The sequence below is a fragment of the Myotis myotis genome, unplaced genomic scaffold (genome assembly GCF_014108235.1).
Source record: "Myotis myotis isolate mMyoMyo1 unplaced genomic scaffold, mMyoMyo1.p scaffold_m19_p_3, whole genome shotgun sequence".
NCBI classification, from domain to species: Eukaryota; Metazoa; Chordata; class Mammalia; order Chiroptera; family Vespertilionidae; genus Myotis; species Myotis myotis.
In genome coordinates, this window is record NW_023416335.1 from 12453349 (window position 1) to 12468000 (window position 14652).

At 35.3% G+C, this 14652-nt stretch overlaps 1 protein-coding gene across 1 annotated transcript in view; it reads left to right on the forward strand.

Moving 5' to 3' along the window:
- The first annotated feature begins 4198 nt into the window (after positions 1 to 4198).
- The window catches only part of SGCZ (sarcoglycan zeta), a 194999-nt gene continuing 184545 nt past the window's right edge, over positions 4199 to 14652 (forward strand). The window contains exon 1 of the mRNA XM_036300921.1: positions 4199 to 4393. Coding sequence (XP_036156814.1) covers positions 4199 to 4393 — 195 coding nt within the window. The remainder of the gene's footprint in view (positions 4394 to 14652) is intronic.

Genomic DNA, 14652 nt, shown 5'->3' on the forward strand with positions numbered 1-14652 from the left:
GGCTTTCAATACTCAGAGATCTGTTTTACCTTTCTTCTTAGAAGACTTCCATCATTTCAGTCTCATCTCAGGTACCCCTTCTTCTAAGAGGTATTCTCTTTTTACCACATTTAAAGTAGTCTTCCCATTATATTACCTTGTCTATTATCTTCATAGAATCTATCACAATTTAAAAGTATATTATTTGTATAATTTATCTATTATACTTATTTTGTTATTCGTATATTAGTGTATTTAGTATTACATATAATTTTATGTCATTGTACTTATCTATTATATCATTGTATTTATTATCATCTTCAGAGTATGTTACAATTTGATATGTTTTCTATTTCTTGACTGTGTTTTCTCAAATATGTAAAATTCATGAGTGGAATCATATTAAACTCTCCCTGCACATAGTTGTCACTAAATACATATTTTGTCAAGGGAAGACCCACTTCTGCCTAGACTCTCAATTACTATGCCCTACTCTGAATATTTATATAAAATAAATAATGATGCTAGTTACATTGGAGTAACTGGTACGTTTCTTTGGCCTTAGTATTTGGTACTATCACCTCCTCCTGTGAGGCAAGGGGGAAATAGCCAATGTTCTCGGCTACTCTAGTTAATATCTCTGACATTCCCTCCAGCTCAGTAGACTTCACCAGAATTTCCCAAGATCATTCCAGAACATTTCATTCTCTTCTAGTCTTTATTTGCTATGTTATTAAATTTACTGAACAAAATAGCCCTTCCTGAAAACCAGATTTCCCATATCTTCAGAGAAAGATGAATTTACAAGGTTTAATTCTATTTGCCCGGGCATGTCTCATATAACCATGTAACATACTGGAAATATTATTCACATTATCAGGGTATTGAAAGTATGTTTCTTCATAAAGAAACTGCAATGTCCACATTTAAATCAGCCTTTATATGAATGACAATGGGTTATAAGTAAGTCAGATTGCCTTATTGTGAATAATACTCATCTAGATCCAAGGAGGTGAAGACTTCCTTGCTATTAAATAAGAAAAACTGTATTTTAGAAGTTATTTGACTGTAATGAATGCTCTGTCCGTATGAAATATGGTATGAAATAGAATTGCAAAAGTAAGATGCAGAAAGTAGTAATTACTTTAAGTACCCAGGAGGAGTGTGCACAACCTTGAACACCAAAGGAATTTCAAAGAAAGGTTCTTAAGGGTGTTGAATTCATACTGCAGATGGAGAGAGAGAGGACTGAGCCAGGGAGCTAGCTCACTACAAGGTATTTTCTCTCAGGAAATTGTGGTCACCTCTCTCTCTCTCAGGACACCTACTTAGTGTTCTGAGAAAATTAGTATCTCTGCAATTGTGGATTTTTTGATAGATTTCTTTAGAATGACAATAGCACTTGGTGAAACAATGCTCTATATTATAAAAATCTCCTAATGCCAAGGCACCAAGATATTTTAGAATATGCTCAATACTTGAACATGGATCAACATTTTACATCTTAGGCAAAGGTTGTAAAAGTTTCAAATTTAGGATCATTTCCTTATTTTATTTTATTTATTTTTTTAAAAAATAAAATAAATACAAAAAATAAAAAAAATAAATAGGATCATTTCCTTAATCTCTTAAGAGTTGTATGTTGTTACTCTTTGCTGGTAGTATCACTGCACCATAACACCGACTACAACCTTTTGTGATCTTGAAAAAAATCTGTGAGATTTAAGAAATAAAGAGCTTTTTAAAGAAAACTTTTTGCAATTTACATGCTCTAAAGTATTTTGTGCTGAAGAAGGTATATAAAGTAATAATGCTAAATTTATCTTTAAGATGAGGTAATAAAATTCATCAAATAACAAAATATTTAATGTTTTCTTGACAACCTTTTCTCTTAGCCTTTTGTTATACAATTAGATCTTTATAATTGTTAGAGGCATTTGATATGTTTTCCAGATCTCTTGGTTTTCAATAAAAATTGAAAATAAAAACCTATTGCTGAAAGAGCCTTTTCTCTGTAATTTGTGTTTGTTTTATTTCAGAGACCTAATACATTTTTATTTCTCTTCAAATTCACACTAATCTCCACTTTATGTCTACATAGAATTTTGAGAAATAGAGGATTGTAGGAAGGAAGTGTACTTTACTATGGGATTAGAGGCAATGCATGATTGACATAACCCCAATTTGATATGTCATTTTTCAGAGACCAACTCAAGAAGGGAAGTTCTCCCTGCTAGTCAGGTACATGCAGGTTTCTACTCTCCTGTACCCATGTTCCTTGTTCTTTACTTTCATTGTGATGGTCCCTACAGTTACTCTTTTTTCTTCTTCATATAATCTATTGTCTATTCTGTAATCACAGCCACTGCCAGAACTATGCGATTTTCAATAAAAATCTTCAGGCAAAGAAAATCCCAGTGGCATGTTGTTACCTACTATACCACTTATGTTACACAGCAGTTCATAGGTTACACATCTCCCCTGCAAATTTCATCTAATTAAGAACTAAACCTGTTTGGTTAGTTTCAAGGAAACATTAAATGTTAACTTGAATAGTAGGAATGATAATAAAAATGAGTCCATTCTTTATATTATGAAAGAATTTGTTCTTGATCACCTAAAATTATTATTAGCACCTCTAATTAAAGTTATGATTTAATGTATATAATTATTTTTATTATGTAATTTAATTATAAAAATTGAAAACAATATTTAATATTGCATTAATACAATTTGAAGTTATAGTTCTAAAATTTAAAAAAATGGGAAAAGCCAAATAAGAACTTGTGTTCTTTGCATTTTTCAATATACAATTCAAAATTTTATCTAGAGTAGGTTTGGGTGAATAAAAACCATAACTTAATAATTTTATTGTACATATTCTACATTACTGGTCAGGTTGTTTTAATTCTTTTTTGTTTTATTTTGATATAATTTATTTATTATTATTTTGTTGGTATATTACTTAGTTGACATGCACAAGAAAAGATGTCTGAGAAAAACCTAAAGAGAAAAGAAAATGAAATTTATTCTTCTATAAAAAAATCATTTTATTAAAACTAAAATTTTCATCCTTTAGGTAATAAATGTGTTATTCTGAAAATTTTATACCATATACCATATATATATAAATTTTACTTTTTTCATATTTCTGGGTTGTATCAAACAGTAAACAAGTGTATTTTCTTTGTGAAAGAAGTAATTTAGATCCAAAATCGATATATTACCCCTTTTCCAAAACTTACTTTTGCTTATATCATTATATTATATTGTAGCAGCAGTTTTCAACCCTTTCCCATCTCATGGCACACTGAACTAATTACTAAAATTCTGCAGCATGCCAAAAAACTATTTTTTGCCAATCAGACAAAAATAATTGGTATAATTTTTATTCATTAAACACTATATAGCTATTGTGTTTGATGTTGCTCTTTTTTTATTTGACCATCTAAGGGAAGAGAGGTCAGTGCCCCTGACTAAATAGTCAGGTATTGCATGTTTTAAAAAAAAATTTAGCACCATTTGAAAACCGCTGCATTTTAGGGTATTATGGCATATCATTTCATTCTTTCAGAGTTCAGTTTCATCCTGATAACTCATTGAAATATAACTAAAATAAATAACCAACAAAGTTCTAAAGAAAAGTTTTCATTAAATAACTATACTATATAATTCCAAATAAAAGCATATCTTCTTTCCATAAGTTCTTGCGAAAGCACTGTTGTTTTATTAAATCACATACACTGAGCTACTTGTATTCTGCACTTTTAGATAAAGGCATACCAGTACCTTGCCATACCATGGTCTCTGTCTGCCCTAAAGAATATTTTTATTTATTTTTTATTCCAAGGATATTTTGAGTGTTTATAGAGATGTTGGGTTTTGGACAACTGGAAGTAGAATTGAGTATCTTCAGAGACTCCTGAGAGGAAAGGCTACTGTTAGGGTTAGATAAACCTGACTGAAAATAATATATATCCTAGAGACATAAGAATAATTAAATAGCTCTAAAGGGCTACATTGATGATAATGAGTTGAGGGGATTTATAACATCTGGACCACATTTAATTAAATGAATTAGTAACTTATTTTGATTACATAGCAATAATGATGAGAGCGCTCACTACCTATTATTCTTAGGTATTTTGTGTCTTTTGGTTAAAAAAACAAAACAATGGTTTTAATTTTGAATGCTTTTCTTTTTCTTTTTGCTCTCCAGATGACACGAGAACAATACATATTAGCAACACAACAGAATAACCTGCCAAAGGCTGAGAATGCACACCTGTACCCTGTGGGCATTTATGGATGGCGAAAGAGGTGCTTATACTTCTTTGTCCTTCTGCTGTTGGTTACCATGATAGTTAACTTAGCCATGACAATTTGGATATTGAAAGTTATGAATTTCACTGTGGTAAGTACCACCATGATTTTATTTTACATCTATTGCTTTTGGTTCAAAGACCATACAACTCTTATTTTTTAATTGAAAGTTATTCACTTTAATCTTTACATGTATCTATATTGAAATTCCAAAGGCTGTCATATATAGTTTTCAGACTACTTTCAATATGTGTATTCACGAAATACATCTGGCATTACTACCTGCCGTTTAAGTGTGGGAAATTTACGTAACCAGACAGTACAGCACATAGATTCATTAGAAATTTATAAAACTTTTAACCAATACACAGGAACTATTGCTTGCTCTACCTGGGCATCTATGAAATGAGTCTGATATTTCATGATAATATTAGATGATATTTCACAATAATACTAACATCAGAAATCACAAGTACCTTTGAGATACTTCATATAGAATATTTGCCTCTCTATATATTGCATGTTCAAACCTAAACTTTGGAATTTTGCCTGGGCTGCATGAACCAATGTCTATAATTGTTGTGAGATGGTAACTTCATTTTTTAAGTATGGGTATGATAAATAAAAGACAAACCAGAAGTTAAATCAATTTTTATGAAGATTAATAACCTAAAATAAAATAATTTTATAATTCATTGATGAGTTTAGAATATGTACAATAGACCTATTAGCATGACTTATCTGGAAAAATTAGCTGCATCAGCAAAGTCTAGCTTAGTTCAATTTATATTTTCTGGCTAAATTCTTAAATTTCTCTACTCTGCCCTTAAACCTTTTGGCCTTTTACTTAGAGACCACAGATACCTTCCCAGCCAGGCAGGGGTCTTTCACTTGCTGACCAGACTGCTATTGTTCTTTAGAACTCTGCGCCCTCAGGGCAAGAGGAAAGCTTGTATTTAACTTCACTGATCTTCCTATATTGAATGTCATTTTTTAAAAAATGAGAAAACAAAACCTCTGCTGTGTATTGACTTAATAAGAGTAATTTCTTCCTAACCTCACTAACATCTAGCTAGAAGTCAAAACAGAATCTCAAAGGGCAAAATGAGCCAGCATCTGTCCATGGCATAGGGCACCGCGGTTGGATGCAGAAAGAGCCTTCGAGGGCAGGTGGCCTCCCCTTCAAGAGAGAAAACAGCCACACCTGTGCAAATCATGAGAAAGCAGCACATGCTCATAGAGGAGAATCAGCTGAGCAAGGGCTCCATCTTATTCAAAACAGTGCACACCTGGGAGTTCATCAAAAACGGAATGGAAGACACAACAGGATGGGCAGGAATCAGTATGTTCTAGGATTTGAGAAATTACCGGTATCCTAGACATGGATACATGTTCAGGGTCATTGATCCAGGCCTAAGCCTGTGGGTGCCTAGAGATGGATGTGAGGGTCAGTAGACCAGTCGTTGCTTTCTGAGAGTCCGGTAATACATCTGAGCCGTTCCTTCATCTCCAGAGTTGGTTCAGTCAGTCCTGTCCTCTCCTCTTCCCCTACACACGCTTGGAGATATTTTGGCACAAAGGTTACTAATGCTACCCCTAGACATTCTGTTCCTCTGAGCTCTGGGCCTATCTACTCTCAGTAGTGTCTGGGTTTCATTAGTGAATCATTTATCACATGAGTAGGGGCAATGTGTTTATTTCTGCAGATTCTTCTATGCTGTGGTAACCATCAGTCAAACTTGCAATGGCTGACAGCAGCTTCCTCAACCTCATTATCTTAACCAAAAAAAAAAAAAATAAGATCAATAAGAGATAAGAGTAGCTTTTTCTCCAGGTTTTGAAATTTTGAGCCTTCAGTTTCTTCTACCAAGAAGCATCTTTCAAAAAGATGTGATCAACTCTCACCTCAGGGGCTTAGATCCCACTCGGGGACCAGGCCACAGGATTATTCAGAGTCAAGCCATGTAAGCTTCTCAAGCATATTTAAATTAATTAGGAAAATAGACTTAAATGCATAATTACATGGCTGCATGCATCGGGCTCCCAATGTCTTGCCCCATGCTGAGGCCAAGGCTAGATAAGCCATTCAAAGAAAATAATTGAAACAATCACCTTTGTCCTCAGGATCCACGCAGGCCTCGGGGTGTCTGTCTCATATGGAGCTATCTAATTTGAACCTCAGCTGGCAGAAGAGTAAATGTCATCATATTCCGGGGGATAATGAAAAGGAATCTATTTCCATAGGGGGCTTGATATTTGTACATATAATTTTTAATTTGGGGCATATATTACTTATTTTGAAATTAAAATTTTACTGTTTTATACACAAAATGGAAGACTACCCTTCCTTCACCCATATCAGCTATTTGTATGCAGCTAAAATAAAAGGAGAGATGAACTTGTAATGACTGCATCAAGTTAATCTTTGTAAGGTAACATGTTCCCTGTCTCAATGCAGTAATTCATAATTCAGAGAAATTCAAAATTATGCAAGTAGTAGCTGAATTTAGTGGTCCTGAATACTACACATTAGATTAAGTTGTATGTACTCGAAAAGCGAGAAATAATTTGTAATCCTCTTATATGAGAGCAGTAAAAAAAAAATCAATTTTATGTTTTCCCTGTTATATTACAATTGTATCTATCTCTAGAGTGAATACCAAAACCACTTACCACAATATAGTAAGAAGCAGTAAATGATGTGTAAGTTGTCTGGAGATTATTATTGATCTGCACAAATGTGTATCTTTTTTATTTTAACTATTGCCATCCAACACATAAAAAATATCTAGCTGTGAACATCTTTTATTTGAAGAAACTAGGCATGTTATTGTTATCAAAATATTGTGTTTTCAGCACAACAAAGGTAGCTGCCAACCTGTTTTACGATACTTCATGGAGTCTATCAGCATGGCCAGTATTGTGCATGATCTGTATGGTTGATGTGATTTTATTCTGTTTCTCATTTTGTGGGAAACAGAATAAAATCACTTTGCTATTGAGATGTTCAACTGCACAGAATGAAGAAAAAGGAAATGAGTTTATACTATAGAACAGTGATGGCAAACCTTTTGAGCTCGGCGTGTCAGCATTTTGAAAAACCCTAAATTAACTCTGGTGCCGTGTCACATATAGAAATTTTTTCATATTTGCAACCATAGTAAAACAAAGATTTATATTTTTGATATTTATTTTATATATTTAAATGCCATTTAACAAAGAAAAATCAACCAAAAAAATGAGTTCGCGTGTCACCTCTGACACGCGTATCATAGGTTTGCCATCACTGCTATAGAGTGAAAGAGATGGATATAAACGCTCGACCAGTGTGGCTCAGTGGTTGAGCATCGACCTATGAACCAAAGGTCATGGTTTGATGCCTGGTCAGGGCACATACCCAGGTTGCAGGCTCAATACCTGGTGGGAGGCATGCAAGCGGCAGCTGACCCATGATTCTCTCTCATCATTGATGTTTCTATCTTTCTCTCCCTCTCCCTTTCTCTCTGAATAGTACAAACATATATTTTTTTAAAAAGTATGGATTCTGGCACCTGATCATTGGGTCCACATCTAGCTTTCGTAGTTTATTAGCTACGTTACCTAAGGCAAGTTATTTAAACTGTGGCTCTTTGCCACTCTGTAGAATGGGTGAAATTTTATTATTTATTTCATTAGATTGTTGTAGAAATCAAAATTAAAATAGTAAAAATTCTTTCGCTGTGTCTGGCATGTCCAAACAGCTATGTAAGAGTTTGTTACTATTACTCTTACTCATTTCCTATTTCAACTTCACAATTATCCCAGACATCATGTGAATTAACTTGAATTTTCTATTGAGCATAAACCATCCTAGACAGAAAAGGATGTGTATTTAGCAATAAATTATAAATAAATGAGAGCATTTGTAATCATGTTCATGCTAATGACATGTCTAAAGGTTAAAAGAATGAGTGTTGGAGCTGGGTAGCCAGAGGGCATTCTGGCTCAATGATGACCAGTGGCAACATGACCTCCTGTCAGATACTTAACCTCTCTAACTCCACCCACTTTCTTCACCTGTGAAATGGTTAAAGGCACTGACCCACAGAGCTATGAGAAGCACTAAGTACCTGAACATTTGTAAAAATTTTTAAAATTGAGTCACAGAGTAAGCCCTCAATTGGTGTCAGTTATGTGTATTGACATATATGCTTTCCATCCATTATTAGCTGTTAATAATTAAAGTTATTTTATACGATGTATTTTATCACAGGAAATGTATTATTCCCTAGGCATGACGAAAGGATCATTAAGATTCCTTTTGAAATTCTAATTTATGCTGAGATATAAAACAGTTCACCTAAAACTTCTAAGAGGAACAGTTCAGCTGTCAAAATCATCGTTATTTTAATGACCTAAGCCAGTGGTTGGCAAACTCATTAGTCGACAGAGCCAAATATCAATAGTACAACAGTTGAAATTTCTTTTGAGAGCCAAATTTTTTAAACTTAAACTATATAGGTAGGTACATTCAACTTTAAATTCAACTTTAAAATCACAGTTTTCTTCTTCCTTTTTTCTTTGCTTCTTCTTTGTAGTCATCTCAAATAGGGCACCTACAAAAATGTTTCATTTTATAATAATAAAGCCACCAACACAAAAGAATTACAATTCTTAAATTGACGACAAAAATACCTGTAGGATTTGCAGCTGGTTGGAAAAATACAGGTAACTTTATGCTTGGGTGACTTTTTGTCACCCACGCGCGATTTGCGGACACGACTAGCACTAACCACTGCGCAGAGTGGCTGGCTGACTGGCTCACTCAACTCAGGCATGAATCGCGCGCACCTCCCATGTGCTCTGCATATCCCGAGGCCCGCCTGCACCGCGTGGCCTGACCGACCGACCGACCGACACCCCCCACTTCTTCTAAGGCCACTTCTCCAAAATAGACTCTCCCAGGCCGAAAACCGACTTCTGCGCATGGGCCACGAAGTTTCAATCGCACTGTACGTGCGTGCCAGCCAGTGGTATTTTGTGGAAGAGCCACACTCAAGGGGCCAAAGAGCCGCATGTGGCTCGCGAGCTGCGGTTTGCCGACAACTGACCTAAGCTATGAACCTGCACTACCTGAGCGTGAGCCTCCTGGCCTGTCTGAATGAGAAAGCTCATTCGCTAGAAAGTGCTAATGTCTTCTTGAACCATTCAAAAAAAGTAGTACTTAAAAAGGAATGATATAGTGGGATTTCCATTCTTGAGCCTAAATGTTTCAAGACCCTTTAATGTCCAGAGTTTTAAATTACTACTGGATTGAGATATTGTAATCTGAATTATGTTTACAGCATCCTAAATTATAACCTTTAGGCTATAACTCCTCAGTTATGAGATTGCCGTTTATGATGTCCGGGATCCCATTTTTTATTTAGCATGTAGTTTATATTCAGCAGGAGTATGTGCTTGAAAGACCAGACCTTGACTTTCACAATGACATTTCCAAGTGAATGTTATATCCCCTCCAACAATTGAAGGAACAGAGGCTTAGGGAAATTAAATAAACTTCCCAGGTCATACTGGTGAGCAAAGGTAGACGCAAGGGCTATATGATTTTAAAACTTATGCTTTTCCCACCACTTTATATTACATTAATATTAGTAAAATTAAATTAGTTTAATATTTTTCCTAAATGGCTTGCTTCCCTGTACAGCTCAGTGCATTTAAACGCCACCATTAAATATCTACAAATGACATCACTGCTTTTTTCATGATATTTTGAATTTGTTGGGCAAAAGGTATCTCAATCGTCTCAGCTGTTATTAATGTAATGGAGGAATCTACCCCATCTCTCATAGTCAGTGAGTCATTAGAACAGTGAAAACTCCTCAGTAAGTCCCAGGCATGACTACACCTTTGAGTTTGGCAGAGTGGACATTGGAATTTAATTTCTGGATGGAGCAATGAGATTTATTAGTGGTACCTTTATAAAGCAGACAGTGATTTTCATAAAGGTTATTTTTCCTTTGATTCCATCCATGTATTGCCCTGGTTAAACTATATTTTGCCGAGGAGTAACGAATTGGCCATGATAACAGATTAATCTGAGGGTGATTTAGGATCATAGCTTTTGTCCACTTTCCTGGGCTGGCACTTTCGTTTTCCCAGTGTACCTCTCAGTACATGACTCACGATGTCTAGCCCACGCCAAGGTGGGCTGCTACCTTCTGTGCTATGAGCATCCTGCAGGAGAATGCCAGCAGTGCAGCCTGCCTGCTGGAGAACCATCAGGCCTGCACCGCCCCTCAGTGTGCTGTGTGTGGATTTATTACAGAATTTATGGGAGTGAATGATATAGTTAATGTTGCAAGACCACTTCCATTATAACTTTCTGTTTGTACCTCCTCATAATTTTCTGACAAATTGTTCCTCTCAGATGAAATCTTTCATGCTTAGTCTTAGCCCAGCAGTACATTTTCTTTCCTTGAGTTTATAAAGAAAAATTTAGTCATTTTTATCCAAGTTCAAACCAGTACCAAGTGGTAGTTTGTGTTATTGAAATAAACTACAAAAACAGTGGCATAAGATAAATCACAAACTATATACAGCCTATGCAAAATGAAGTACACTATACTACGAAATATTCTGCAAGAAAATAACACAGGATTAAGAAAATTAGCCATTGAATAATAAGTTATAAAAAGTACAGACTTGTTAGTTCATATATTTGTAAATATATACATTTTTTAATTTTTTCAATTAGTTGCCCTACAATATTATTTTAGTTTCAGGTGCATGAGACAGTGATTAGACATTTACAAACCTTATGGAGAGATCACCCTAATTTATCTAGTATCATCTGACACCAGGCATAGGTGTTACAATACCATTGACTATTCTCTGTGTCGCACCTCACATCCTCATGACTAGTCTATAACCACCAATTCGTACTGCTTAATCGCTTCGCCTTTGCATCCATTCTCCCAAGCACTCTCCCATCTGGCAACTATCAAAATGTTCTCTGTAACTATGAGTTTTGTTTGTTCATTTATTGACTAATTCAGTGGCCTCTTTTTACATAGTAAAGATGGAGGTCCAGAAAGATACAGTTACATGCCCATGTGGGTGACTCACAGGTAGAACATAAAATATTATGTTAGGTCACATTGAACTTAAGGTAGTATGTGCGTGTGAGCTTATTCTCACAAATAATAGCATTTGGTATGTCTTACATAAAAATAATAGCATTTGGTATGTCTTACATAATTTGTCTATTTTAGTAAGAACTTTGGCAGTGGATTAAGTTTTATAACCAAATAATTATCTTTTTTTTTTTTTTAAATATATTTTATTGATTTTTTACAGAGAGGAAGGGAGAGAGATAGAGAGTTAGAAACATCGATGAGAGAGAAACATCGATCAGCCGCCTCCTGCATACCCCCTACTGGGGATGTGCCCGCAACCCAGGTACATGCCCTTGACCGGAATCGAACCTGGGACCCTTCAGTCCGCAGGCCGACGCTCTATCCACTGAGCCAAACCGGTTTTGGCCCAAATAATTATCTTAAGAGGGGTTAATGTTTTGCTATTTTATAAAAATAAGGTAACCATTTGCTTTTTAAAAACAGTTGAAATGTCATATGTGTTGTTTCTACACAAAGATATTACTTTCCTAAAAATAATCATTTTGGACAGGAATTTATATGAATTGTATTAATTTCAATAATAATATAATTCTTATTGTTGCTAGTCTTCAGACGTAACTCATATTTTCAATAGGGGCATGACATTGAATATTTTCTATTTAATTTTGGAATGATGGTGAGGTTATTAGTTTAATCTCTGTTAATATTAATGTATACTGTTGCTGTAATTTTCTTTTGATTCATTATCACACTTATAGCATATTAATTGTAACAAAACTACAGAGTAACAACACTTTCTCTAACTTTTCCTGTAATTTGTACAAATGAAACGTAGTCTCTTATCTGAGTATTGTTTTATTCTAATAAGAACCTAGAGGCCTGGTGCACGAAATTCATGCATGGGTAGGGTCCCTAGGCCTGGCCAGTGATCAGGGCTGACCTATGGTGCAACTGGTGGGGTGATTGGGGGTCCCCCGCTGGCACCCACCTTGGCTGGCCTGGGGCCTGCAGGCTGGGGGTAGCTCCTGCATTCAACATCTGCCTCCTAGTGGTCAGTGGGCATCATAGCAACCAGTCATTTAACTGACCCTTCTGCCGTTCGGTCAATTTGCATATTAGGCTTTTATTATATAGGATTATAGCCATGCTTAACTTTTAGATACAAGCAGGCATTTTAAACAGGTGCAAATTACCAGTGATCAATTGCCACAAGAATGTTATACAGACACAAACCCCAATAAGTGAAAACAATAAATATTCTATTAATGTAGGTATCTGTGGATTGACTGTGCATTTCCCTCATCGAATGTTGGCAGGACTCCCTCATGGATCTTCAGTCAGCTGTCCAGTCATCTTGTAGCTGTCTGATTTATTCCCAGGCTTGACAGTCATTTAACTGTTGGCTGGAGTTACTGCAGCGTGTTTTTCACTCTGAGTCCACAAGCCAAATCTAAGCAGGTTACAAGTTACAAGGAAAAACTTAGCTATATCCACCATTATAGTATCATGCAAAGGCATTTAATGCCACAAAAATCCTCTGGCGTGTACCCTAAAAATAATTAGAAATGAGGGGAAAAATTTTTGTCTAAAAAGTGCATATTATATTTATATGAAACAACGCAAAGATCTAAACAAGAAAAATTAAAGCTATAATAATAAATGTGTGTAGTTTTAATCATTAAGCTTAATTTTTCAAATAATAATGATTTTGGATAAGTGTTTAAAGTAAAACAGCAAGTGAAACATTCATATTTAAAACAATGTATGCAATATTATGCAAAGTCTCTAAAAATATCATAGAAAAATATTATTTTGATGACAAATAATAAACATTAATGAACTTAAAAATCAAGTAAAATTGGCAAAGATAGAATATTATTCTCAATAAACTAATTCACAATAAGTAGCAAATGGATAGAAGTTTTCAACTTATGTATTATATATAGATCACTTAAAGTATTTCATATCTAGCCACATACATTATAATAAAGATGGTACTGTATTGCAGGTGTTTGTACATATTTTTGCTTCATGGTTACATGGGTTTAATTCCTTTTTTAATGTAAATAAATGTTCTGCTCTTGATCAAGTGTATAAATCAAAGCACCTTTATTTTAATAATCCATGAGAGTGGATTTGAATTGCTATCGCCTAAAATAGTTTTATTTAGACTGATTATAGTAGAGGCTTGAATGTTTGTTGAGGAAGGAAAGAAAGAAGGAAGGAAGGAAGGAAGGAAGGAAGGAAGGAAGGGAGGGAGGAAGGGAGGGAGGGAGGGAGGGAGGGAGGGAGGGAGGAAACAAAAAGTGAGCAAAGCCTCAGAGTGACACATTTTGTTGAAAAATGCAGAATTTAAAAATTAAGCCAATAACTAAAGGTGAAAGCAGAAAGAGCCTTAGAGTAATGACTGAGAGATGAAGAGTCTTCTTTACACCCTATGGGCTAAAGTTACCCACATGCTCCACCTAAATCAGGGAGCTCTATCCAAACACCTGTGTGGACAATTTTCACAAGGTGATGAAATTTCGCAGAGGACATTGTCATTTAAACACGTTTTCAAATGCCCACATTTAAGCAACGGTAAATAAAAAATAGGGAAAGCAATAGAGATGTAGTCCAAGCTGTCTGTGTTATTAAGCCAAACTATCTCTGCAACTTGAATAGTGAACATTAGAAATTACAATGGAGGTTCCAAAGACTCTGCAGTGAGTACTGATACCAGGAGGCACTCAGCCTGGAGTGCAGAGAGAGTCCATAGGTTAGAAGATTTAGGGTGAAGACATAACCACAGCTGTGGTTTTAAGAAAACCCTGGGGAAGCAATCATGTGTAGATACCTAGTTGCCATTATATACATACGTACATACGTGTGACGTCTCTGACCTCAGGGAATGTATAAGCCCTCTTTATGGGGCTCCTGACCGGTTAAGTCACACACAATAAGGGTACGCTTCCTTTTGATTAACTTAAAGCCAGGTGTTTAGAGAGGCTAATTACAACTGAAGCCCCTAGATTAGTGATTAACTGAGAGAAATGGCCACTGCCTCTATTTTTTCCTCCAACTATCTCAGAGCGTATTTCTCTAGGCTACCCTATTCAGCAACATATAGAAAGGCAATTATGAGGAATGTAGTTCAGCTTAACCAAGTTGACATATCACAAAGCCATCACATTGAGTTTATGTTAATGGTTTCGGTTATTTCAGATTTTGCTGGTATCGTGCACAACCTTTA